Raw genomic sequence first — 26739 nt, forward strand, 5'->3', positions numbered from 1 at the left:
ATCTGTTAAATTGGGTATTATAAAGAAGATGATTGAGGACAGGGACAAGAGGAAGGGGAATATGGTGAAGGAGGTGAATCTGTTCAAAGACAACATGAATGTGTATGGAAATACAACAAAACCCTCTCATATTACAAATGTATGTTAGTTCATGGAGAAAAAAAAATGAGGGCTAGCATAGCTCAGAAGAATACCTGTCTACCAAATACAAGGCCCTGAGTTCAAACTTCAGTATGAGCACATTAATGGCTGATTCATCCCTTTCGTTTTGATAAGGGTGTTGTTCAGACAGGGTCTCCGTAAGTAGCCCAGGATGGTCTTGAAATGTGATTCCCCTACCTCAGTCTCCCAATGCTTTAGTTATTTTTCTCAGCAGGGTCTTACTTTTTACCTGTACAGCTCAGGTCATGATCCTCCTATTCATACTTCCCACATAGCTGAAATAACAAATGCATATCAACATACCAAGGTTTTTTAAATTATTTTGAGATAGGGTCTTGTAAACTTTTTTCTGTGGCTAACTTCAAGCTGTGATCCTCTAAATCTAGCTCTCTAAGCAGGAAGAGTTAGACATAAGCCACCATACCCAGATCAGACACACTAATTAAATAAGAATAAAAAAGCCGGGCGCAGGTAGCTCACCCCTGTAATCCTAGCTACTCAGGAGGCTGAGATCTGAGTATCATGGTTCAAAGCCAGCAAAGGCAGGAACATCCATGAGATATTTATCTCCAATAAACCACTCAAAAACCGGAAGTGGCGCTGTGGCAGAAGAGCTGAGGGACAGTGCTCAGGCCCAGAGTTCAGGCCTTATGACTGATTTAAAAAAAAAAAAAAAAGACTTGGAGAATCACAATTTGAAGCCAGCCCAAACAAAAAAGTTTGTGAGGTTCCATCTCCAATTAAGCAACAAAATGCTTGAGTAAGTGAATGGCTCAATTGACAGGGTGTCAAGTATAGGCAAGAAAGCCATACAACGGTGCAAAGCCCTGAGTTCAAGTCCCAATACTTGTCACAAAAAAAATTAAAATATAAAGTTCTGGGCTGGGAAGGTGGCTCAGTGGTAGAGCGCTTGTCTTGCATGCCTGAGGCCCCTGGGTTCGTTTCCTCAGCACCACATAAGCAAAAAGAAAAAAGCCGGAAGTGGCGCTGTGGCTCAAGTGGTAGAGCGCTAGCCTTGAGCTGAAGAGCTGAGGGACAGTGCCCAGGCCCAGAGTTCAAGCCCCATGACCGGACCAAAAAAAAAAAAAAAAAATATATATATATATATATATTATATATGTATATATAATATATATTATATATATAAAGTTCTATTCATCATGTTATCTTTTCTATCAGAGAAAATATATGTTCATATCTTCTTATACTCACACACACACACACACACACACACAAAATGTGAAAGGATTCACTAGGGAAAAAAAAGTAGCCAGGCACCCATGGCACATGCCTCTAATCCTAGTTACACAGGAGACTGAGATGTAAGGATCACAGTTCAAAGCCAGCCTGGGCAAGTCCATGAGACTCTTTGTCTCCAATTACCATCAGAAAACCAGAAGTGGCACTATGGCTCAAAGTGGTATAATACTAGCCTTGAATGAAAAAGCTCAGGGACAGTGCCCAGGCCCTGAACAGTTCAAGCCACGACCAACAAAAGAAAAAAAAGAAGAAAAAAGAAAAAGAAAAAGAAAAAGGAAAGTAGGGGCTGTGATATGGCTTAGTGGCAGAGTGCTTGCCTAGCATGCATGAAGCCATGGATTCGATTCCTCAGTACCATATAAACAGAAAAGGCTGGAAGTGGTGCTGTAGCTCAAGTAGTAGAGTGCTAGCCTTGAGCAAGAGAAGCTCAGGGACAGTGCCCAGGCCCTGAGTTCAAGCCCCGGTCTGGCAAAAAAAAAAAAAAAAATCCAGAACCCTAAACCCTAGAAAAATAATAATAATAAAATAAAAGTAACTACCCTGCCTTGGGGGTAGGGATGGCAAATAGTAAATGGGGGGCAGAAATGAGTTAAATTTTTTACTGACTTCTGAACCATGTGAATGTGTTACCTGTTTAAAATAAAAGATTCCTGGGGGCGGGGGGAGGATGGGAAGGGATGGGAAGGGGAAACAAAGGAAGAGGCTACAATGCTTGATAAGAAATGTACTCATTATCTTGCCCATGTAATTGTAACCCCTCTGTACAGTATTTTCACAATAAAAATAAATAAATAAATAAAATAAAAGACTCCTAACATTTCTGCAAGCATAGAACAATTACTACTCAATCCAGTTTCTTTCTTTGTTTTTAGGAGCCAATGATTTAGTCTATTTCTTTTCTTTTCTTTTCTTTTTTTAATTCTTTTTTTTTTTTTTTTTTTTTTTTTGCCGGTTGTGGACCTGAACTCTGGGCCTAGGCGCTGTCTCTCAGCTCCTTAGCTCAAGGCAAGCACTCTACCACTTGAGCCACAGCGCCACTTCTGGCTTTTTCTGTTTATGTGGTGCTGAGGAATCGAACCCAGTGCCTCATGAATTCAAGGCAAGCACTCTACCACTGAGCCACCTTCCCAGCCCGATTTAGTCTATTTCTTACCTACTAGGACACACATGAGTCAAAGAGACGAAGAAAGTTTAATGAAAATGTAAAGCCAGTGAAAACCGTGTGTATGTATACATACACACACACTATATAAACAGGGACCAGACAGATAAATGCAGCGGGGAACCATTCTGGCTCTGATAAGGGTCCAGTGAACTCTGGCTGCCCTGCCTGCTAGCCTACCTGTTCTGCCAGCCAGGCAACGTGCTTGACTTCCTTGCTGCCTCCCGCTGTACTGGTAGCACCAAGCATGGCATTGAGTTCTGCCAACACCTGTGGGAGGAGAGCCATTATGTTGGTGTGGATAGCTACGAACCAGGAGTGTGCAGTGGCTGTATCCTTGCAGCGGAGGATCAACGTGTTCCTGCTATCAGGAGAATGTAGCTCTATCAATCTGTGTGCAAAAGAAAAGAAAAAATGGAACTAGGTCAGAAGTCATCACACCTACCAGAGTTTAACACACAAACTGAAAATCTAATTTAATTTTGCATTTCTCAAATAAAGGCACTTTTTCTCCATTCTCTAGAGTCCAATTCCAGAGAAAACCACACCTAGAAAAATAATCATCAAGCCGGGCGCTGGTGGCTCACGCCTGTAATCCTAGCTACTCAGTAGGCTCAGATCTGAGGATCGCGGTTCAAAGCCAGCCCGGGCAGGAGAGACCCTGAGACTTTTATCTCCAATAAACCACCAGAAAACTGGAAGTGGCACTGTAGCTCAAGTGGTAGAGCGCTCGCCTTGAGCTGAAGAGCTGAGGGACAGCGCCCAGGCCCAGAGTTCAAGCCCCACGACCGACAAAAAAAAAAAAAAAAATTATCAGCAAACTTGACTGCTGGATCAGTTGTTGTACAAGGTTAATGAAAGGAACTGATAAGGCACCTACATTATAGTCTACAGAATATATCACTTTGCCTTAATTCCATATCCAGAAATGTAAAGTGATACTTGCTGAACTTCTTGGGTCAAAAGTGGAACTGATATTCTAAAACTATCTAGATAACTCTAGTATGTTATTAAAATATACAAATAATGAACTAAGAAATTTTTTTTGGTTGGTCCTGAGGCTTGAACTCTGGGCTTGGGCGCTGTCCCTACACTCTTCAGCTCAAGGTGAACGCCCTACTGCTTGAGCCACAGCACTACTTCCAGTTTTCTAGTGGTTTACTGGAGATAAAGAGTCTCATAGACTTTCCTGCCAGGGCTGGCTTTGAACTACAATTACAGGCATGAGCCACCGGCGCCCAGCAAATAAGCTAATTTTTAAAAATGTGCATGAACAAATTTCTTTTTCCTTTTTTTGCCAGTCATGGGGCTTGAACCCTGGGCCTGGGCACTGCCCTGAACCTCTCTGTGCTCAAGGCTAGTGCTCTACCACTAGAGCCGCAGTGCCACTTCCAGTTTTTTCTGTTTATGTGGTGCTGAGGAATCGAACCCAGGGCCTCATGCATGTAAGGCAAGCATTCTACCACTGAGCCACATTCCCAGCCCCATATGAACAAATTTCTTATAAAGCAATTGGGGGGGGGGGGGGAGAGAGAGTACTGTCATGTGTTCTGGATAAAGTACTTACTAAGATAAGTCAAATAAATAAGTGACTAACATACATGGGAATGCATTTATCTTGGAAAATGGAAAAACGAAAAAGCTATTATGAATGTCTCCCCTGGTGGGTCAGAAATTGACAAAGTGTTAGTCACCAAGGAGAGAGCCTTATTTTCTGAAGACAATCTGTACTGCTTTGAAGTGCTTATTAGCCTATCACCGACAAGCACCTCATACATATACCAGCATTTCTGCTTTGAAGCTTGACTCCATCTCCTTTGCCCTATTTTTTGTTCCTTTTTCAATTTTGCACATTTTTAAGCCCTTTTCTGTTGCAAAGAGTCTAAGTTGTCTTATTTTATATGACAAATATTTATTCTCCTTTGAACTCTGTTTGGTCTATCCTTTCGTTATTTTTGTTTGCTTGTTTAGTTTGGGGACTTAACTCCAGGCTCAAACTCTTGCTTTCAATAGGGGCAGGTACTCTATCATGTCAGCCCGTGCAGCCTTTTGCTGACTAGTTGGAGATAAGGGTCTCTTTTTGTTTGTTTTTCTTTTATTTTGATCAGGCTGGATCCAAACCTCAGTCCTCAGACCTCAGCCTCCTGAATAGCTAGAATAGAGGCATGAGACACTGGTGCCTGGTGGTAGATCCTTTCTTAGATAAATATTTATTGGCTCCCACTATGTGGTAAATACTATAGTAGATACTGGTGTTGGAGATACAAAAACAGAAAAAAAATCTTGCCTCCATTCTTGTTGATTACCATCAGTCTAAATGAAACAATGATAAAACAAAAATAAATAATTTCTGGTAAAACAGAATTACCAGTTACAAAAAGGGCTGTAAAGGACTGTAATTTGTCGGTGAAGTAGTGTGACTATTACTTCAATGCTCCCATGATGGTAGTGGCAAAGCAGAACTGGCAAAGAAAACCTCTAGATCTCTAAGTTGGCATCATACTATGAGATAATCTATAAACACATCTATCTGGTAGAGTATCTATACTAACTCACATGCCCTAACAGTCAGTCTATCTACCTTTAAAGTTCTACAGCAATAGTCCAATAGGACAAAAGTCTTAGAAAATAGCCAAAACCCAAATAACTGAACAAACACTTTAAAACGTTCATGTTTGAAAGCTCATTTCCCTTAGAGAATCTTGAGACAACAGATTTCATGAACTACCTGCTTTTGATTTGGATGTAGATCTGATTAACTCATCTATTTGATTCCTTATCCTATATGTAAATATAGTGAGAGGAACCAGGGGATCTGAATATAGAAGGTCTTGAATAACAGGTTAAGTCTTGTTACTAATTAGTAAGCAATATGGAATCATTTAGGACTTTAAACAAGGGAACAAAGTGACGAACACAGTACACTGAAAAGATTATTTTAGGAGATACATCAGCAACCATATTATAGCAGCATTATTCACTATAGTCAAAAGGTGGTCACATCCTAGATGCCCATCAATGAATGAATAAGCAAAATACATTTTAAAAAAATCAGGCCAGGCACTGGTGGTGCACACCTATAATCCCTAGCTATTTAGGAGGCTGAGATCTGAGGATCGCAGTTCCAAGCCAGCCTGGGCAGAAAATCCGTGAGACTCTTATCTCCAATTAACCACCAGAAAACCGCAAGTGGCACTGTGGTTCTACTGGTACAGTACTAGCCTTGGAGGGCTGAGGGACAGTACTCAAGCCCGGAGTTCAAACCCCACAACTGAAAAAAAAAAAAAAATCAGGGTTCAAGTGGTAGAACACCTGGTGCTCTATCTTTGAGGCCATTTAAATCTCAGTACTCCCCAATCCCCCCAAAATAGCCAACCAACTAAACAAAAAAAAAAAAAAAAAAAGGAAAAATCCTTGCTGCAACATAGATGAACCTCTAAGATATTATGTTAAGTAAAATATGCCAGACATAAAAGTACAAATATCATATGAATATACTTATGAGTTATCTAAAGTAGCAACCCAGAAACAAAGCAGAATAGTGGTTGTTAGGAGCCGGGTAGAGGGGGAGTGAGGAGCTACTTTTTTTTTTTTTTTTTGTCGGTCGTGGGGCTTGAACTCTGGACTTGGGCGCTGTCCCTGCACTTTTCAGCTCAAGGCGAGTGCGATACCGCTTGAGCCACAGCACCACTTCCAGTTTTCTAGTGGTTTATTAGAGATAAGAGTCTCACAGACTTTCCTGCCCAGGCTGACTTTGAACTGCGATCCTCAGATCTCAGCCTCCTGAATAGCTAGGATTACAGGCATGAGCCACCAGTGCCCGGGGAGCTATTCTTTAGTCAGAGCAGTTTTTCTTTTATAATAAAGTACTGGAGACTTATTGTGTATTATCATGAATATGTTTAACATTAACTATTTTAGTGCATAAATATGCCTAATATGGTAAACTATTTTGGGCCTGAATGCTGTCCCTCAGCTCTTCAGCTCAAAGCTAGTGCTCTACCACTTGAGCTACAGCACCACTTCCAGTTTTCTGGTGGTTTATTGGAGATAAAGAGTTTCACGGACTTTCCTGCCCGGGCTGGCTTTGAACCGCGATCCTCAGATTTCAGCCTCCTGAGTAGCTAGGATTACAAGCATGAGCCACTGGCACCCGGCTACTTTTTTATTGTAAAAATACTGTACAGAGGGTTACAGTTATATGAGCAAGGTAATGAGTACATTTCCTATTGAGCATTATTGCCTCCTCCTTTGTTTTCCCCTACCATCTCTTCCCTCCCATCTCTACAACTACCCCACCACCACCAAAGTTGTAAAGTTCATTTTCAACATATGTTTTGTACATCTCGTTGTTACAATGGGTCAACCTGCATCCTTATTTAAGCATTTTGTTTTTTCCCTTCCCCTCCCTGAATAGAAAAGTGTACATACAAGATACAGGGCACTGATATCAAATACAGTGAAAACAGGGGTTATACTGTGGGAGAGGAACATACAAAGTAATATGGTAGACTTTATGTGCCATATTTTCTTTATCCATTCATTAGTTGATGGCCATTGAAGTTAAATCCATAACTTGGTAATTCTTCATTAATTAATTTGGGTTTGAACTCAGGGCATCCCTTTTGCTATGCAGGCATTCTATCACTTGAGCCATACCCCTAGTTCTTTTCTGTCATTACTTTTGGTTATTTTTCAGGTAGGGTCTCAAAACATGATCCTCTTATCTAAACCTGCCATGTAGCTGGGATCACTATATCTGACTAAAAGGGGTCTGATGGCTTTTTGCCAGTGCTGGCTTTAAATTGTGACTCTCTTAATGTTTACCTCCTGAGCAGCTAGGATTATACCTGTGGGTCACCACACCTGACCCCTAACTTGGTTATTGTGAATAGTGCCATAATAAACATGGGAGCCAGGTGCTGGTGACTCCCATCTGTAATCCTAGCTATTTAAGCCAGCCTGGGAAGAAAGTCTGTGACTCTAATTTCTAGTTAGCCACCAAAAAGCTGGAGGTGAAGCTGTGGCCCAAGTGGTACCATATATCATCATAGAGGTACCATGTATTATCAGGCTGAATGTTTTCTAGAAGAATCTTTTGATATCCACCTAGTTACTTTGGCATTAGTCAGAAGAAAATCCTTTAAACACATGCTAAATAAATGTTCATTGGCAAAACCATGACAAGGAATTTCCTTCACTCCTCCTACTGACCTACATAGCACTAAAGATAGTACTCAGTTCGTCCTTCAAGTATAAAATAGTCACTTTCTAGAGGAAAAAAAAAAAGTCTTTGCATTTCATGTAGCTCCTGGGACAATGTCCAGACTGGCTCCTTTGACAAAGTATAAATTCTGAAAACCCCATTAACAAAGATTGTAGTTATTACTAACTGAAAGAACAGAAAAAAAAATATTACAAATTACAGCTCATTAAGCACAAGTGAGCACTGGATACCTTGGGGCTCAAAAGAAGGAAAATAGGCAGTGGGCTATTTCACAGGGGAAGATCACTAATTTATGAAAAGAGAAAGTACAATATCTTGAAAAGGGATTGTAAGACAGAAAATTTAAGAAAAGAAATCAAAAAGGATTGAATCTAGGATCTATGGGAATCTTCTTAGTAGATAAAAACTCTCAAAACTTGCAAAGGGGATAAAGTCATATCTAAAGTCTGTTTGAAAAAAAAAAAAAAATCAGCTAGGCTCACTCCTGTAATCCCAGCTATGCAGGAAGCTGAGATCTGAGGATCTTGATTTGAAGCCAGTTTGGGCAAGAAAGTCCCTGAGACTTTTTATCTCCAATTAACTACCAAAAAGCCAGAAGTAGAGCTGTGGCTCAAATGGTAGAGCACAGTGGCTCATGCCTGTAATCCTAGCCACTCAGGAGGCTCAGATCTGAGAATTGTGATTTGAAGCCAGCCTCTTCAGAAAAGCCCTCATAGACTCTTACCTCCAATTAACAACTCAAAAATCAGAAGTGGCACTATGGCTCAAATGGTAGAGCCCTAGCCTTGAACAAAAGAGCTCAGAGACAACCCCCAGACTCTGAGTTTAAACTCCAGGACCCGCACCAAAAAGAAAAATTCAAATGCAAACTCTGCTAATAAAAGTAAAGAGGCATGTGCCAGTAATTGGGCCCAAAGGAAAGAAGAAGAGACAGCTACAAACAATGTCAACAGTTTTGGCCTCTAGTCAAACCACTGAGGATTTCCTAAGAATTAGACAAATTTAATCAATGTTTAGGTACATATAAGCACAGGATTCTATAAGTCTGGCCTACATTGCTTTTCTGCAGGAGAAGAGTCTTAGATATGACTTAATTCAATTTAGTAATAAACATGTGATTTTACATGTTATAAAGCCAAATTTCTTTCTTTTTTTCTTTTTTTTTTTTTTTTGCTTGGTCGTGGGGCTTGAACTCTGGGCCTAGGCACTGTCCCTCAGCTCTTCAGCTCAAGGAGAGCAGTCTACCACTTGAGCAAAAGAGCCACTTCCCATTTTCTGGTGGCTAATTGGAGATAAGAGTCTCAGAGACTTTCCTGCCCAGGCTGAAAGCCAAAGTTCTTACATGGAGAATAGCCAGTGTGAAGATGACTAAGATATTGTAAACCAGTGCAAAAGACACAGACAACATTTTCCAAAAGTGACCTCTAAGACACCTTGTTCTTGCTAATTTTACATTGCCCACATATTGTTTGCTAAGGAATGTGCTCATGTTCTGTCCCTTCACTTCATCATTATTTATTTAGTTTTCAAGTTCCACAATGAAATACTTAACAATTATCAGAAGTATCTAGTATCAGTGAGGCTATGAAACTTGATTGTGGGGAAGGAAGTAAACTTCTTCCTTCCTATGAACTTACTCATTCTGACAACATTTTGCTTTTTTCTTCCAGCTCTACATAATGGAAGCAAATCAAAGTACTAAAGTAGCAGTAGAAGCAATAGTAACAATAGTGCCTTACATAAATAGAGGATGAGCCACAAAGATATTCTGCTACATGCACCAGATTGGCTAACATTAAAAAGGCTGATACCAACAATGTTAGTGAGAATGTGAAGCCAAGGAAACTTTCAGACATTGTTGATAAGAACATAAAATGGCAAAATCACTTTGGGAGTTTGGAAGAATGTCTGGTAGGGTTTCCCCGACCTGGTGCTGGTACTGGAGCTTGAACTCAGGGCTTCTTACTCTCACTCAGTTTTTTGCTTATGGTTGGTATTCTACCACTTGAGTCATGCCCCAAACCCAGCTCTGAGCTAGTTAATTGGAGATAAGCATTTCTTGGTACTGTCTGAGAAGGCTAGCTTCAAACCACAATCCTAACATCTCAGCGTCCTTGGTAGCTCAGAGCCTTTCTTTGAGAAGGTGGCCTAGTAGGGATTCAAAACTAGGACTGTCTGATGGCAGAGCTCAGCCCTTTCCAGCTCTACTCTATTCCCATTTTATACCCCAGGGGTAACCACCAATATACAGTGTGTTGTGTGTCTGTCCAAATTTTTCATAAACACACACACACACACACATACTAGTGTAACATGGCACTTGCAAAATTTATCTGTATTAATCTTTCTTCTGTATAACTGAGTTAACAGACAGTTGTGTGATATTAGGCAAGTCCTTCAGTTCAGAGTATGATGTTCTTGTTAGGTACAGCTCACCTGTTTTCCAGATCTGGCATGCTTAGGTTTCTAGCAGCAAAGCACATCCTGAGAGGGATGACTTTCCTGTCCTTGGTGCTGTTCTGGTGTTTCGGAGAACCAGAGTCCTCACTGCCACTAAAGCTTGGTGATTGGGGAGCCGCACCTTCCCATGGCAGGTCTGATACTAAAGATGGCTTCTTGATATATGGTGTTACTTCTCGGATGAACTTGACTATGAACAAAAATCAGTGAACAAGGTTAGCATTTTCTTTCCCATGAAAAATTAAAACTATGATAGTCACATGTAAGTAGTATTTACAACAAAGTAAAAACACAAAATTCAAGAGCCATGAATCTCGAGATAGATTTCAGTGCTTCCTGAGACAACACCATGTAGCTTCAGACAATTCTTTGCATTTAGAAACGTCTTAATGCTTCCACCTGTTGGTTTACTATCTACTGAAGCCATGTAGAATAAACAATTTCTCTTCACACGAGAACATTTCAAATATCTGAAAGATGTGTTATTTCTTTCTTGCTCTTATTCATACTAAGTAAGCATCATTACATTCTAAAAAACATAACCTAAAAATAAAGTATAATCAAGATAAGCACAACAAAGCAGGCTCAACAGATAGCCTTGCTGTTTCAAAATGTCCTATTAACATCAAGGATACCTCAAATTAAAATACAGCTTTCAATAGACAAAAGACTTTTTCCTTTTATGTTCAATTTTAGGACTCATAAAACACTTCTTTTACCTCAGTCATGACTGGCATATTATGTTGAGGCAGGGTGTTCTTGCTCTAAAAAAATAAACTGGCCAGGTGCCAGTGTCTCACACCTGTAATCCTAGCTACTTAGGAGGCTGAGATCTGAGTGTCGCAGTTTGAAGCCAGCGCAGGCAGGAAAGTCCGTAAGACTCTTTTTTTTTTTAAATTTAATTTAATTTTATTTGTGAACATACTGTACAGAGGAGTTACAATTACGTGGGCAGGATAATGCGTACATTTCTTACCAAGCATTGCAGCCTCCTCCTTTGGTTACCCTTCACATCCCTTCCCAGCCTCCCCCCTCCCCTCCAATCCCAATCCTTCTCCTTCCCCCACTTCCCTCTCCCTCCCCCCCCCCCCACCGACGTTGTAAAGCTAGTTTTGGACATGACAACTTGTACTTCTCATTGTTGCAACAGGTCCACCTGTATCCTTAAACAACTGGTTTTTCCCCATCTCCTCCACAAGTTATACTGACATCAAATATAGTGAAAGCAGGGGTTATACTGTGGGGGAGGGACATACAAAGCAACAAAGAGATAATCTTATAAATGCGTTAGAAACACATGCATGAAAGAAAAAAACATTAAAATACACATCTAAGGGTTCATTTTCCTGACATCACATTATCTGACCTTTTCCGCTTGACTCATACATATACTAGATATTACAAATAAGGGAAACCATGGGACCTATGTTTCTTTGGGCCTGGCTCATAAGACTCTTATCTCCAATAAATTACTCAGCTCAAGGACAGCACCCAGGCCTTGAGTTCAAGCCCTACAACTGACACACACACACACACACACAACACACACACACACACACACACACACACACACACACACACACACACACACTGAAGATTATTAAAATCTTAAATAACATTACAAGAATTTTAAATAGTTGAATATAGATGAATCAGTCATCATTCTCTCTCTTAACGGGCTGCCTCTGTATTTTACCTCATTTTCAAATTCCAATGTGATAGGTCACAAGAGTAACATCATAGGAATTGCAAAACTTAAAATGGAATCGTTCTAATTACACTTCTCACATAGCCTGGATGACAGATGTACACTATGACATGCAGCTTCTTATTAGTTGAGTGGCGAGGGGATATCATCAACTTTTTGTCCAGATTGGTCACAAACTAGCATCCTCTTGATCTTTGCCTCCTAAACAGCTAAGATTCAAATGTGAGCCACCACATCCAGTTAAAATTTTTATTTTATTTTTTGCCAGTCCTGGGGTTTGAACTCAGGCCTGGGCTCTGTCCCTGAGCTTCTTTTGCTCAAGGCTAGCACTCGACCACTTGAACCACAGAGCCACTTCTGGCTTTTTCTGTTTGTGTGGTACTGAGGAATTGAACCCAAGGCTTCATGCATGCTACGCAAGAACTCTACCAATAAGCCATATTCCCAGCCCTAGTTAAAATTTTCATCACTAATCACTAGAAGAGATGAAGCTATTTTCTTATACATTATCAAACAAGATCTGCTGGAATTAAGCACAATATTAGAAAATAGGATTCTAATGCTAGCATTTAAACAGTGTATTACTTGCTTAAGTGTATGTGCTTTCTGTACAGTTATGTGTGATTCTGGGTGGAGAAAGTAAAAGCTAGCTGCCTCAGGTCACCAAGGAGATTTTTTTTCACACTAGAAGAATGGGGGGAGGGGGGGCGGGCAGTCAGCATATCCCTTGAGTGGTTAGCTGAGTCAGGCTTTTCGACACACAGTGTAGCTCTGTGCTTTCAAGAGGATTAGATAACAAGAACTTGGCAGAAATCTTAAGGCTTTCAGTCACCGCCAATGGCAGAGACATGCTTTTTGAATATTTGAAGAACTCTACCAATTACATATACCAAGTGGGGAAAAATAAAGACATCCTAAGTAAGTAATCTTGAAATTATAGTGATCTGAAAAGAATTCTAGTGATCTACTTAGAAGAAGCATCTATGATCTGATGCTACACACACACACACACACACACTCTCTCTCTCTCTCTCTCTCTCTCTCTCTCTCTCTTTCTCTCTCTCTCTCTCTCTCTCTCTCTCTCTCTCTCTCTTGAGGATCACCTTATTAAAAGAGCAGCAAGCTGCACCTGAGTTTATGGTAATACAGCCCATATTGCTGTCTAATTAGCTAAATGGCTAAAATATTGTACACTGACATCTGTTTCTAATTACATGAGATTTGGGAATGGTGAAAAGTTAACAGTATTCTGCTTTAGACTTATGCTACAACCTCCAGAGCTGCCATAGGACCTTAACCTGAACACCTGGCTGGATAACAATACCATTACAACCCATGTATGGCTTTTGGTTCAATTCAGAATGCACAATATAGCTCAGAGTTCTTTCACTCTCCCCCCACAGCTAAAGATTATCCTCAAAATAGTTAAACACCAATGTCTATAAACTGTTTTAAATGCCTGGATACTGAAGCTCTCTCCCAGTTTTTCCCTCCTATTCCCACCCACAAGTTGTACAGTTCATTTTCAATAGAGTCTAGTGAGTACGACTGCGGTCTACTTATATAATTTTAAAAGCACTAAAAGCTTTTTAGTGCACTTAGAGCCCATGGCTGTAAATATACATATTTGGGTGAACTCATCATTTTATCTTGTAAACACTGCCCTCATAAATCATTGCTTTCTTCATCTCTTAATATCTTTTTAATCCTTCCGGTATACTTTTTAATGAGTTCTAGTGAAATTAAGTGGGTGACAAAAAATGTGAGGTGCTATTACTCTGCCTGTATTTACAAGCAAGTTTGTTTCTAGGTTATCTAAGGGTAGAAGATGTGGCTTTGCATTCTGCACAGGAATGTATTATGCTGATATCACTGCGAAAGTATTCTCTCAAGAGATTCATCACAAACTACTCCTTCAAACCAGGAATCTAACAGATGGCCACCCAAAACAGTGGGAATTGCTTTGCCTTCAGTAAAAAGACTTTTACAAGCGAGGCATGGTGGCTCACGCCTGTAATCCTAGCTACTCAGGAGGCTGAGATCTGAGGATTGCAGTTCAAAGCCAGCCTGGGCAGGAAAGGTCATGAGAAGTTCATGGGAAGTGGTGCTGTGGCTCAAATTGTAGAGTGCTCGCCTTGAGCTGAAGAGCTGAGGGACAATGCCCAAGCCCAGAGTTCAAGCCCCACAACTGAAAAAAGAAAAAAAAAAGCCTTTTACATCTTCAATTTGTAGGTGACTTTTGGTTCAAGTCTACTGGCCTTTTAGGAATTTGAATAGACTATAGTCCATGACTTGATATGAACCTTGAAAATATTCAGTTTCTCTTATTTCATTATGTTATGGTTTTTAAGACAAAGTGTTTCAAAGTAACCCAGTCTGGCCTTAAACTTGCAGTCCTTCTGGTTAGCTTCTCAAATGCTGGGATTACAGACATGTACCACCCCACCCAGCCCACTTCTTCATTTATTATTACTATTATTATTATTGACAGTACTGGTGGGGTTAATCCCAGGATTTGTGCTTGCCAGGCAAGTGCTCTATCACGTGAACCAAACCTCTAACCTATTTGCTTTACATTATTTTTCGGATCAGATCCCATGCTTTTTGCCCAGGACAGGCCTTGGGTCCCATCCTCCTACCTATGCCTCCTTTGTAAATGGGACTACAGGAATGCTTTTTCACAACTAGTTTACTGAAATGGAGTCTTGCTTTTTGCTAGGGCAGATCCTCCCAATCTCTGAGTCTCAAGTACCCGGGATTCTAGGTGCACTCCATCATATCTGGCATCTACCTCTTCATTTTAAAGTTACGTAGCACACTTACTAATTTACTAATTTACCATGTACAAGGAACTGTTTTAGGCACTTAACTTGGGCTGGGAATGTGGCTTAGTGGTAGTGCTTGCCTTGCATGCATGAAGCCCTGGGTTCGATTCCCTAGTACCACATAAACAGAAAAGGCTGGAAATGATGCTGTAGCTCAAGTGGTAGAACACTAGCCTTGCGCAAAAGCTCAGGAACAGTGCCCAGACCCTGAGTTCAAGCCCCAGGACTGGCACAAAAAAAAAAGTTAAAAAAAACTCAACTCTACAATTAATAACTAATGATATTCTAGACAAATGAAAGCAAAAACATAAATGTTAGCTGGGCGCTGGCGGCTCATGCCTGTAATCCTAGCTACTCTGGAGGCTGAGATATGAGGATCACAGTTCAAAGCCAACCAGGGCAGGAAAGTCCATGAGACTCTTATCTCCAACAAACTACTCCGAAAAAGCTGGAAGTAGAGCTGTGGCTCAAGTGTTAGAGTGCCAGTCTTGAGCATGAAGAAACTCAGGAACAGTGTCCAGACCCTGAGGTTCAAGCCCCAGGACCAGCACAGAAAAAACAAAAAACATTATAAATGTCTTTAAGCAGATTTATTCATATATTACAAAACTAGAAACAACCTAATTTTTTCAATGGATAAATGGGTGAATGCAACCAGGTATAGAATACCATTCTGCATAATAACGGAATGAACTACTAACACACTCAGCAATGTGTCTAGATTTCAAATGTTTTGAGCAAGTGTGTGTGTGTGTGTGTGTGTGTGTGTGTGTGTGTATGTGTGTGTGTAAAAGTAGAAGGGTGAGGACAGAAGCAGGAAGACCAGTTGGCAGGTTCAGAGGGGAGGTAATGGCAACTGCACCAGGGTACTTGGAGTGCAGGTGCTAAGAATGGCCAGACTCTATGACTTTATTGCCAATGGAACTATTTAGGTGGCCTGACACACTGGTAACGGGGGTAGCGAAAAGAGAAGAGTTAAGGATGATTTTAGGATTTTGTCCTTGCAATAGGAAGGGTAGAGTTGCCTCTGACAGGTTTAGGAAGAAAGATTGGGAACTTGAGACACACATTAGACAATCAAGTCTGGCAGGCAGCTAGACACATGACTCTGTAGTCCAGGAAATGGGTCTGGGCTGGAGACAGCAATTTGGGTGCTACTAGCATAGGGTTGATATTTAAAGCCATGAAACTGGATCAGATCACTGTCTCAGATAAGGTCCCAGTAGAGAACAGATGGTTCAGGACTTAATAAGGGCCAATCTATAAAGATGGGGGCAAGGAGCAGGGAAACCTTACTAGAAAAAGTGTGGTACACTTCAGAACTATGAACAAAAGGGTTGCTTCCACAACCAGGCTTGGAAATTGGAGAGGAGGAAAATACTACCAGACTCAGAAAACAAAAGACTTGGAGAGACTGATTTGAGAGAAGCAGAGACATTTAGCCAAATACTTCAACCTCATTCTCCTCCTCTTCCCTCCAGTGATCCTGTTGGGTTCTTCACCGGTTACGCCCACCAAAACCCAAGGGCCATGGGAGCCTGCGGAAGCCTGTGAGGTAGCCTTCTGGGGCAGAGAGCAGCAGAGGAACAGGAATGGAACTAGGAGGCAAATGAAAGCCTTCAGAACAGTCACCAAGTATGTGAGCGTAGATGAGGAAAAGGATACTCTTTACAAGGGGAGAGAAGAGGAGAGAAGGGGAGGGAAAGGGAGAAAAGGGGAAGGAAGAGGAACAGGGAGAAGGGGAGGAGACAAAAACATTAAAGAGACTCACAAGAGATGTGTCCATAGAAATACTGGCACAAAATGAATAGCAGGTTTACCCAAAGCAGAAAAGGTCTGTCTTGACCTGACTAACCTTGACTTGATGCCTCTTTCTCTTAGCCATTCGGAAACACTCTCCTCCTGTCTCTATGACAAGTACGTTCCCCCAAGGCTCTGATTTTAGCCCTTTTTTCTTTCTCACTTATCTTCTCCTACCTGCCAAATCTGAATGCTAGATCTTTGGACTGATCTATATATCTAGAGCCATTATCTCTTGTTGGCCCCAATTCCTACAGCTGGGTGCTGTCCTGATTCTTTCAACATATCCAAATGTAAATTAATCTTCATTATCCTTAATCCCATCAATCTGTTCTCCCTGTTTCAGTTATTAAGATTAGCATTAGCATCTTTGTAGCTGCCCAGGACCTAACCTGGGTAGTGGTGTGGTAAGTGTGGTATAAAGTACAATTACTTTGCCTGGGTGGCTTATTCTCATGCTCATTCAAGATATGAAAACTGCTTTACTAAGGACTCTGTGAGCTACTCCCTAGTCACATGTAATCAAGTGCCAGACCATCTCTTTCCAGCACCAAGATTGTGATCTAACCTACTCGCTTCCATTGCAGTATAGATCACCCAAACTATTAAAATACTTGATTGCTCCCCCTGCCTCTCAATTGTGGTAAAATATACACTACATTAAAATGACTATTTTAACCTCTTTTGGGGGGAATGTGTGTTTGTGGCACTGGGGACTGATTCCAGCATCTTGAATTTGTTAGGCAAGCTCTATATCAAGTGGGAGTGTTTTTTTTTTTTTTGTTGTTGTTGTTTTTTTGGTCCAGTCCTGGGGCCTGAACTCTGGGCCTGGGCCCTGTCCCTCAGCTCTTCAGCTCAAGGCAAGCACTCTACCACTTGAGCCACAGCGCCACTTCTGGTTTTCTGGTAGTTTACTGGAGGTAAGAGTCTCATGGACTTTCCTGCTGAGGCTGGCTTTAAACTGTGATCCTCAGATCTCAGCCTCCTGAGTAGCTAGGATTACAGGCATGAGCCACCGGCACCTGGCTTAATCCTACTCTTAACACACACAAAAAAGAACATTTTGCCATGTTATAGAAACCCTTTCTAAGAATCATGTAAAAGGGGCTGGGAAGGTGGCTCAGTGGTAGAGCGCTTGCCTTGCATGCATGAGGCCCTGGGTTCAATTCCTCAGCACCACATAAACAAAAAGAAAAAAACCAGAAAAGGCGCTGTGGCTCAAGTGGTAGAGCGCTAGACTTGAGCTGAAGAGCTGAGGGACAGCACCCAGGCCCAGAGTTCAGGCCCCACGACCGAACCCCCCCCCAAAAAAAAAGAATCATGTAAAAATACAAAATTCCAGGAGGAGGGATTAGGGGAGGGGAGGAAAAGAGGGAGAAAAATGAGGGAGGAGATAACGTTAGACAAGAAATGTACTCACAGGCTAGGAATGTGTCTTGCATGTGTTTTGCATGCATGAGGCCCTGGGTTCGATTCCTCAGCACCACATAAACAGAAAAAGCTGGAAGTGGCGCTGTGGCTCAAGTGGTAGAGCACTAACCTTGAACTGAAGAGCTGAGGGACAGCGCCCAGGCTGAGTTCAAGCCCTACAACTGACAAAATCAAGGGAAAAAAAAAAAAAACTACCAGCAAAGAGAGAGCAGGAGATGTGGTTCAAGTAGTAGTATGGTAGCCCAGGGAGCAAATAAACTAAGTAAGCACATGACCTCACACAATTTGAATCATATCTCTTGCTGGGCTACCATTTCCAGAGCCCTACCTCCCTTCCCATTATTGCCTTATCATTTAGCTGTGAATACTGTTCCTTTCTTCTTGCTGGGCATCTGGGAGAGAAAATGCAGGCAAGCCAAGCATATTCTCAGAAGCTGTATGTATGCTTCTAAGATGTGATTTCAATATCTTGTGGTTTTAGACAAGTAACTGTGACTTGTGCAAGTACTGGGATTTTCAATTCAGTTTTTATCCATCCTTCATTTTCCATTTCAATCAAAGTCCTGTCTAAATCAATAAAAGTAGCAAAAATATCCTTTCTGAAGATCTCAAATTGCTACTGGTCTGACAAGGAGAATTTAGGTTTTCTTCCAAACATCTGAGCCAATGGTGGAATAAGTCCAAATAAATCACAAGTAAGTTAGCTCTGAAATTTGTACCCAGTAATCAGAATTTCAGAATTTAAAAATTATGGCCTTCTGTAATGAATTTAAGCAAACTGGCAAAACAAGATACTGTTTCATTCTCAACTGAATTTTAACATGGATATCTATTATATTGATACAAGAGTATTAGCTTTCACAATTTTCTATTTATACACAAACAGAAAAAATAAGCTAGACCGAAATAATTTAGGACTGTATAATTTCTCCTTGGGACTTCTTTAACTATTCATTTCAAATGGTTAAGCAGTTGTAGGATATTTATAAAGTAAACATTTCTCAAATGAATTTAAGAAGTGTTTTCCTTTTTTTTTTTTTTTTTTTCCTGGTCCTGAGCCTTGAACTCTGGGCTTGCATGCTGTTCCCAAGCTCTTTTTGGTCAAGGGTAGCATGCTACCACTTGAGCTACAGCACCACTTCTAGCTTTTTCTGTGATTAATTGGAGGTAAGAGTCTCACAGACTCTCCTGCTGGGGCTGGCTTCAAAATAAGATCCCTAGGGGCTGAAAAGGTGGCTCAGTGGTATAGTGTTTGCCTTGCATGCATGAGGCCCTGGGTTCGATTCCTCAGTACCACATAAACAGAAAAAGCCAGAAGTGGCGCTGTGGCTCAAGTGGTAGAGCACTAGCCTTGAGCTGAAGAGCTGAGGGACAGCGCCCAGCCCAGAGTTCAGGCCCCATGACCAAAAAAAACAAAAACAAAATAAGATCCCTAGATCTCAGCCTCCTGAGCAGCTAGCTAGGACTATAGGCATAAGCTACTAATGCCTGGCTAAGAAGCGTTTTTCTTAATCTGTTCAAAGTGCAATAGAATGTGAAAAATGTTCCTTTTTTTTAAAGAATAAAATGTTTTGAACATTTTGGATTTGCACTTTTGATTTGGGGGAGGGGGATGCCTATTCTGAGACTTGAACTCAGGACTTGGGCGCTGTCCCTGAGCTTTTTTGCTTAAGACTAGTATCCTACCACTCGAGCCACAGCTCCATTTCCAGCTTTTTGGTTAATTGGAAATAAGAGTCTCAGGGACTTTCCTGCCTGGGCTGGCTTCAAACTGTGATCTTCAGATCGCTGTCTCTTGAATAGCTAGAATTACAGGTGTGAGCCACAGGCATCTGAAACTTTAAAATATGTTTGTAAGAAAAATAGCTACCAGCAAGTTTATCTGTGGAAACTGACATACCCTAAATATATTTGTCTAAAATCCTTTATAAAATTCTTTAAAAACAGTATACCAGGCATAACCAAGTTAAATATTTTTTCTTTTCTTTCAGTATTAAGACATTTATTTTCTATGCCAGATCTGTTTTTGTAGTCAATCTTATTATTTGTTTTTTTCCTGAAAAATAGTGCTTTATGTAAAACAAGGTTCCAATTCATTTCATATCTTTCTTTCTTCAAACCATACAAAGCAGATAAAACTGTTCACAACACCAGTAGAAAAATTGTCTTGTTTTTTTTTTGAGACAGAAAGTGATTATGTAAGCAAAGGTTGGCCTTGAACTCCAGATACTCCTGCCTCAGTTTTCCAAGTGTTGGGATTATAGGTATGTATCACTATATTCAACTGACTTTTACTTCAGTTTCATTAAATCAGAAGCCTTAAGATAGTATGTACAAAACAGTTTGGCTAGGAATAATTTATATTGCATCTGCTAAAATTGTAAAGTACAGCTTGTTGTTTAGAAAAACATGAACTCTACCTTATTTCCCAAACCTAATAAAACAAATGACTCATATACTATAAAACTGAGAGTATCAGAGTTACTGTTAAGGATAAAGGAAAACATAGTTTTAAGAATTTAAAACTTCAGGGGGCTGGGAAGGTGGCTCAGTGGTAGAGCACTTGCCTTGCATGCCAGAGGCCCTGGGTTCGATTCCTCAGCACCACATAAGCAAAAAGAAAAAAGCCGGAAGTGGCTCTGTGGCTCAAGTAGTAGAGTGCTAGCCTTGAGCTGAAGAGCTGAGGGACAGCGCCCAGGCCCAGAGTCCAGCAAAACAAAAACCTTAAGACTAAGGATGTGGCTCAGTGGTAGATCAATTGTCCAGTCTGCATAAAGTTGTGGACTGGATCCCTAGCAAAATTTAAAAAACAAAACAAAATATAGCTAGTTCAAGGTCACCCTAGGCTGCATAGTGAGACTCTGCTGCCAAATTAAATACAAACATAACAACAAAAATTTCAGTAATTGTTCTACAGTAAGGATTTTTGAAAATGTCAACAAACAAGCTGGCTGTAAACGGCACAGTTAGCTGATAGCTATAATCCTATAATCTCAGAAAGCTGAGATCAGAGGATCTAGGTTCAAAGCCAGTTTAGGCAGTAAAACCTGTGAGATGCTTCAATCAACTAGCAAAAAGCTGGGAGTAGAGGTATGATACAAGTGGTAGATCCTTGAGCAAAAAAGGCCTTGAATTCAGGCCTTAGTAACAGCACAAAAACAAAACAAGCTGGGTGCCAGTGGTTCATACCTGTACTCCTAGCTACTTAGGAGGCTGAGATCTGACTATCCTGGTTGGAAGCTAGCCCAGGCAGGAAAGTCCTCAAGACTCTTACCTGCAATTAACCACCAGAAAATGGGAAGTGGTGCTGTGGCTCAAGCAGTAGAGTGCTAACTTTGAGCAAAAAAAAACTCAGGGACAGAGCCCATGGCTGAGTTCAAGCCCCCAAGACTGACCAAAAAAAAAAAAAAAAAGAAGGCAAAAAAGAGCTGGGGGCATGACTCAAGCCACAAGAGGGCATGAGTTCAAACCGTAATACTACCCCTCCAGAAAAAGAAAAAGGGTAAGCCTTATTTTGAGACTATTGGATTACATTCTTTTTCGTTTAGGTTTTGGTGGTGGTGAGACTTAAACTCGGGGCCTGGGTATTGTACCTGACCTTTTTTGCTAAAGGTTAGCACTCTACCACTTTGAGCCACAGTTCCACTTCCAGTTTTTGGGTGGTTAATTGGAGATAAGAGTCTCACTGACTTTCCCTGCCTGGGCTGGTTTCAAACTGCAATCCTCAGATCTAAGCCTCCTGAGTAGCTGTTAGAAGTATAGGCATTAGCGACCAGCATCTGGCTACATTCTTTTTTAAGTAAAAAAAAGTTCTCAGCTCATAAATCTAATTCATAAGCTTTTATCTATTCCTGGCATAAATAATAGGAAACAGTTTTATGGTTTTGTTCTTGTTTTCTGAAACAGGGTGTCACTATGTAGTCCAGGATGGATTTCAACTTTCAATCCTCCTGCATCAGTATTCCCACTTCCCATGCTGGGATTACAGATGTGTACTCTTAAGCTTGGAAGTTGAGGCAGAGCAATGGTTAGTTCAAGGCCAGCATGGACTAAATAGCAAAAAATTCTGCCTGGAAAATCAAACCCTATACCCAAGAAAAACCCAAAACATACTATACTGTTCACTCCTTTTCAACAACAAGATCTATTTAACAAAGCATGTGGAATATTTAAATTGTGTGATAAGCAAATTTTGAAGTCCAGCTTGTTGAGGGAAAAAGGACATATTTTCCTCAAATAGGCCAACTAATAAAGCAGAAATTATAAGGCAAAACATAATAAATACTACAGAGCTATAAATAACTTGTTATGAATAATTGAATGTAACAGCAAATCAAATTAAATAACTGAAGAATCGATATATATATAATTACTTAATGAAATGGTTTTCTACTAAAATATTCTAGTATTTGGAGCACAAGGAAATCCATGCCTATAGTTTTTTGTTTTTGTTTTTTTTTTCTGCTAAGTGGTTTTGTCCGGCGTTTGCTGGATAAACCGGATGGTTTGTTTTAGATCAGCACCTTGAGTGATAAACTATAGACGGAAGCACATTATTAACCCAGCACAATAGTTGTGTTCCAGGGGTCAGCAAGCACTCCATCCTGAACAGCCACCACTATGGAGTAAGAACGCCATCCAAGTTTCCATATCTTTAAACATACTGTATTTTTTTAAAATTGTACAAAGGAACTGCTATTTAGTAACAGCCAGGCCTTTATTGTCATTAGAGATTTTCTGACCAAACTGGCAAAATTAACTCTGTTCAAGAAGAGAAAAGACAAAGATGTGTTCATGTTCCTTCCTTCTTCATTCTTACATAACTCATGACTAAGGAATTCCAGGATCAGATAGGGCTAGTTTCTGATGAGCTCAGTAACCTTTATCAAGTTACCTAGTTTTCAAATCTTCAATTTCTCCAATTTTCAGAGTACAGATTAGATAGCAAACTGTTATAGCAATTAGGAAATTCAAATAAAGCATTTGGATGCTCTGCAAATGCCACTGTGGATGTTTCAGCCATCTTCGTCAACAAGCCCTGTGCTTGGCACAGATAACCAATATTTTCAAATATAAGTTAGCCACGTGTGGTGGTAGACACTCATAATCCAAGCATTTGGAAAGCAGAAGCAGGAGAACTGAAAACTAAAAGCCAACCTGGGCTACATTGAGATTATCTCTAAAAAATTCTTAAGGAAGAATGATAAATGAAAAAAAAATTTTTTAACTGTATGCCAGTGGTTCACATCTATAAATCTTAGCACTCAGGAAGCAGAGACCCAGATGATCCAGGTTCATAGACAGCTGGACAGAAAACTCTGAGACTCCATCTCCAAAATAACAAGCAAAAAAGCTAGGTGTTTTTGGTAGAAGGCCAACTAAGCAAGTAAGCTGAATAAGGATGAGACCCTGAGTTCCAACCTTGGTACTGGCCAAAAAACAAAAAGAACAACAAGAACAACAACAAAACCAGCCCTGAAATTCCAGGTACTCCAGAGGCTAAAGCCATGGGGATGGCAAGTTAGAGGCCAGCTGGACAATATAGAGAGATTCTGTTCTGCTTCAAAACAAAATAGAACAACCTCTCAAATTACTTGTACAAGTATACATTTGCAAACGCATGTCAATATCTATTAGCTTAAGCAAACAGGAAAGCAAAAAATAAGGAATTTCTGCTTTATATTACATCAAAAAGAAATTTAACCAACTATTCATTGTTGATGCTACCTATTACATGTTTATATATTATTTATATATAGCTATATATTTTAAATAGCTATGTATTATATATATATAATAGTGCTATATACAAACATTCTTGTTAAATAATATTAAGCTGCCAGGCACTCGTGGCTCATGCCTATAATCCTAGTACTCAGGAGTAGATATGAGGATCAAAGTTCGAAGCCAGCCTGGGCAGGAAACTCCATGAGACTCTTATCTCCAATAAACTACTCAAAAAAGCCAGTAGAGCTGTGGCTAAAGTGGTAGAGTGTGCTTACCTTGAGCACAAGAAGCTCAGAGATGGCGCCTAGGCCCAGAGTTCAGGCCTAGGACTGGCAAAAAATAAATAAATATAAGCAAATAAATAATATTAAGCTGCTGGGTGCCAGTGGCTCACACCAGTAATCCCCTATTGAGGTGGCTGAGATCTGAGGACTGGGGTGTGAAGTGTGCCCAGGCAGGAAAAATCCCTGAGACTCTTATCTCCAACTAACCATCAGAAAACTGAAAAGTGACCCTGTTATTCTAAGTGGTAGAATATTAGCCTTAAGCAAAAAGAGCTCAGGGACAGTGCCTAGGCCCTGAGTTCAAGCCCCGAGACTGATTAAAAAAAAAAAAAAAATCAACCTAATTCTCTACTGGTGTGTGTGTGTGTGTGTGTGTGTGTGTGTGTGTGTGTGTGTGTGTGTGTGTGTGTGTGTGTGTGTACCTAATTCTCTACAGGTGTGTGTGTGTGTGTGTGTGTGTGTGTGTGTGTGTGTGTGTGTGTGTGTGTGTGTGTGTGTGTGTGTGTGTGTGTGTGTGTGTGTGTGTGTGTGTGTGTGTGTGTGTGTGTGTGTGTGTGTGTGTGTGTGTGTGTGTGTGTGTGTGTGTGTGTGTAAAGAGAGAAAGAAAGATGGGGTCTTGCTTTATATAGCCCAGGCTAGCCTCAAATTTACTATATGCCTAGACTGGTCTTGAACTCATACACTACCACACCTGGTTTTGTAGAAACTATGAATATGTAGAAATTTGCCCTTGAAAAATGACAGCCAAATTGTGGTTAGCTTCCTATAATTAGTAAGAATGATTATCCTGATTATATTTATCTTCATGCAAGTTAACTCCTCTTCTTAGAGATTATTCTAGGAAAAGAAAAAGCTTCACCACTGTAGCACACACATATGAATTAAACATCTATACTCAACAGATTCTCAGATCTTGGCCTCCAAGTCACAAGTGAGCCACTAGTGCTAGGCTGGAATGTATATTTTAAGAGAATTTGGTTAAAGAAAGGACAAGACACATATCTCAGCCATCCAACACATCACAACCTTGTTCAGAGACACTGACATAGATAATCTAGTACAAGTGTTCTATGTGCATTCCTAAACTGTCAAGGTATATCAAATTTGGTCCTAGCCTTAATCTACAAATCCAAGTAAAACAACCAAATAATACATCACTGAATTTCTTGGAATAAATAATTTCCTCTTTTTTTTTTTTTTTACTTCCACAATACATTCAGCCTAACAGTCAAACTAGCAATTTGAATTAGACAGAAAGGCAGTATGATGCCAAGAAAGCTGTGGTAAACTAGAGAGTGGAAAAATACTTGCCTAGGCCACAGACCATCCATTGGGATGGAGTACAAAAGGGGCCGAGGTTGCAAATTTCCATATGTTGGCAGGTCATCTGAAAATATCTTCCTTCAATTTAAGACCAAATGCTCTTCAGTGTTTTAGGTTTCTCCAATTAAATCCACAGTTGTTCATTTAGGTTGTGGGAATTAATTCAAGATCTTTTCTTTTTACAGAGCACAATGAATGAATCACCTTTGTCCCTAACAAGAAATTGGTGACTGAAGATGTTTAAATCCATGCTAAGAAAGGCCTGAGGTGCTCCATGTAAAGGACTATACCAAAATCTCACTTAGAAATTACTGTCCTAACATGATTTTCTTTGGGCAAGCTATGAATTTCCTTATACGGAAAGATCTGATGAACATGGTAGGTGATAGCTGGTGTTCCTAGTGACCTATGGAAGCGGCTGCAGCTTAGCAACTTCCATACTTGAAGCAAAGGCCACGTCTTCACCAGTCTCTTGCTTGTAAGACAGTATTTAGGGGAGACTCTTCAATAGTAGACTCCTACTACAATTTAACAGGAGAAGGAAAAGGATATAGAAAGTTTTCAATGAGAAAGAGGAGACAAATATCTAAAGGTTTTTAGAAATTCCACCAGTGGGGCTGGGAAGGTGGCTCAGTGGTAGAGTGCTTGCCTTGCATGCATGAGGCCTGGGTTTGTTTCCTCAGCACCACATAAGCAGAAAAAGCCAGAAAAGAAGTGGTGCTTGTGGCTCAAGTTGTAGAGCGCTAGCCTTGAGCTGAAGAGCTGAGGGACAGCGTCCAGGCCCAGAGTTCAGGCCCCACGACTGACCAAAAAAAAAAAAAAATTCCACCAGTGCATAAAATTCATGACCTGTACTTAGTTTAAACAGTAACAATCTTACCAATTTCCACTGTAAATGCATAAAAGGTAGGAATGTGTTAAAAAAAAAAATGCCACCTAACCAACAGGATGTTAGTAGTTGCTCCTGCTTTCTCTGTAAGTCTTGACATGGAAGTTTGGAAGAATAAGAACAATAAGAAAGCCTGCCTGCCAAAGAGAAGCCAGAGAGGGACAGACTGTGCCTTAAACAATAATGATTGTAAAGAAGCTTGCCTGGTCATGGTTAAATCTGCTATGCTGGTCAGAGGCAGCAGTAGAACTGGGAATGACAAGGTGCAGCTATAAACATCATCAAGTAATAGCCAAAATCACAGGGAGCAGATGAACTAACCTAAATACCAGGTTTTCACCAGAGAGATGAATCAGGGCCCTACCAGCTACTGAACTGCTCCTATGCTAGTTAGCACCAGTTTCTCCCGACCTGCAGCCTGACATTCTGTTTTGTTTTGTTTTGTTTGGGGAGGGGGGGGGGGTCGTCCAGTCGTGGGGCC

At 40.5% G+C, this 26739-nt stretch overlaps 1 protein-coding gene across 1 annotated transcript in view; it reads right to left on the bottom strand.

The window, feature by feature from the left end:
• The window catches only part of Sntb2 (syntrophin beta 2), a 75927-nt gene that overhangs the window by 23398 nt on the left and 25790 nt on the right, over window positions 1–26739 (bottom strand). Inside the window, exons 2-3 of the mRNA XM_070004709.1 lie at window positions 10248–10461; window positions 2765–2975 (exon numbers count right to left, since the gene is read on the bottom strand). Coding sequence (XP_069860810.1) covers window positions 2765–2975; window positions 10248–10461 — 425 coding nt within the window. The remainder of the gene's footprint in view (window positions 1–2764; window positions 2976–10247; window positions 10462–26739) is intronic.

This window comes from Dipodomys merriami, unplaced genomic scaffold, assembly GCF_024711535.1.
Source record: "Dipodomys merriami isolate MVZ:Mamm:240054 unplaced genomic scaffold, mDipMer1.0.p SCAF_64, whole genome shotgun sequence".
Lineage (NCBI taxonomy): Eukaryota > Metazoa > Chordata > Mammalia > Rodentia > Heteromyidae > Dipodomys > Dipodomys merriami.